General features: G+C 41.9%; 1 protein-coding gene across 1 annotated transcript; it reads right to left on the bottom strand.

Annotated features, from left to right (window-relative positions):
* Nucleotides 1–909: 909 nt before the first annotated feature.
* LOC112510800 lies at nt 910–1,437 on the bottom strand. The gene has a single exon (XM_025116147.1). It carries the CDS (start codon nt 1,435–1,437, stop codon nt 910–912), a length of 528 nt encoding a protein of 175 aa, XP_024971915.1.
* Between the last annotated feature and the right edge of the window lie 3 nt (nt 1,438–1,440).

The following is a 1,440-nucleotide window of genomic DNA, read 5'->3' as shown; positions in this document are numbered from 1 at the left end:
GGAACAAAGAATATCTGCACGGTTCTTCACTAACCAATCCATGCCAATCACGATATCGAAGCCGTATATATCAATAGGTATCAAGTAAACTAGAAATTCATGATCATCTAACTCTATCACACAATCTCTATAAACTCTATCAGCTATCAAAGATACACCGTTAGCTATGCTGATAGCAAATGGTGTAGAAAGCAAACAAGGCACCTAATTCAAATAACACATATAGTGATGTGACACAAAAGAATTCGTCGCTCCAGAATCAAACAATATATGCACAGGTCGAGAGTTTACAAAGAAAATACCAGTGACAACATCGGGCTCATTACGAGCTTCTTCTGCCATGATCTGAAATGCTTTAACTCGAGGTTTGGGTATCTCCTCCTTTTGAATGGAAGTACCTGCATTCATAGGGTGCTGGACTGAAGCTTTACTTTCATTACGACGTGGTCCGGGACAATCTCGAATAAAGTGATCTGGAGAACCGCAGGAGTAACAAGCTCGACCTCTCTATGGACACATCGATCGTACATGTCCCATCTTATCACAATTAAAGCACTTAATCAGAGTCCGATTACTTTCATAGCGCCCCCGGTGAGTCTTGCCACATCGCTGGCAAGAACGTGATGCTTCCGACTGAAGTGTGAAGGCCTGAGAATGAGCACGTGATACATTGTGTGAATGCGTATTTTGAGAATGCGAGTGTCTTGGATTAGAGGATCGAGGCTGTCTATAACACGGGCCAAAAAACGTTCGATCTACCTTTTGATGCTTGGGTATAGAAGACAACTCACCACGCTCTTCCAAATCGTGCTCATGACGTCGAGCATATTCTACTGCCTTATTGAAGCTAGGGATCTCTCGGTTCGTAACAAAGTCTCTAATTTCATATCTAAGTCCCTCAATGAAAATTCATGCTCTCTCCTCCTCCGATGTAATAAAACGGATTGCAAAATGGGCTTTCTGGTTGAATTGAGTTTTGTACTCGATCACTGACATGTTGCCTTGCTTTAGCTCGAGAAATTCCTTCTCTAACCTCATTTGTAAGTCTACCGGACGGTATTGCTCAAAGAAACGAGCCTTAAAGGACTCCCACGACATACTTTCTTTCTCGTTTTCATTCAAGGTCTCAAATGTTGCATCCCACCATACAAGTGCTCTTTCAGTAAGCATCGCACTTGCATAAATTGCCTTATCCTCATTAGCCACATGAGATATGCGAAAGACTTTCTCAGTGTTTTGTATCCATTGAACGGCAATTACCGGATCAGTGAGTYCGGTAAACTCTGTTGYTCCACTGMTTCTAAATGCCTTAAATGATACCCTTTCAGATCYGGGTCTCGAGAGCTCACCTGAATCTTTTTCTTTTCCCTTATCTTTACCGATTTCATTCTTATGTTGTTCAAACGTCTGTTGGATGACCGTAGTGAGCTTTTTCATCAA

Source organism: Cynara cardunculus, assembly GCF_001531365.2.
Source record: "Cynara cardunculus var. scolymus isolate 2C chromosome LG 4, CcrdV1, whole genome shotgun sequence".
NCBI lineage: Eukaryota > Viridiplantae > Streptophyta > Magnoliopsida > Asterales > Asteraceae > Cynara > Cynara cardunculus.
The sequence above is the reverse complement of the archived record's forward strand: the minus strand, read 5'-3'. Positions and strand labels throughout refer to the sequence as shown.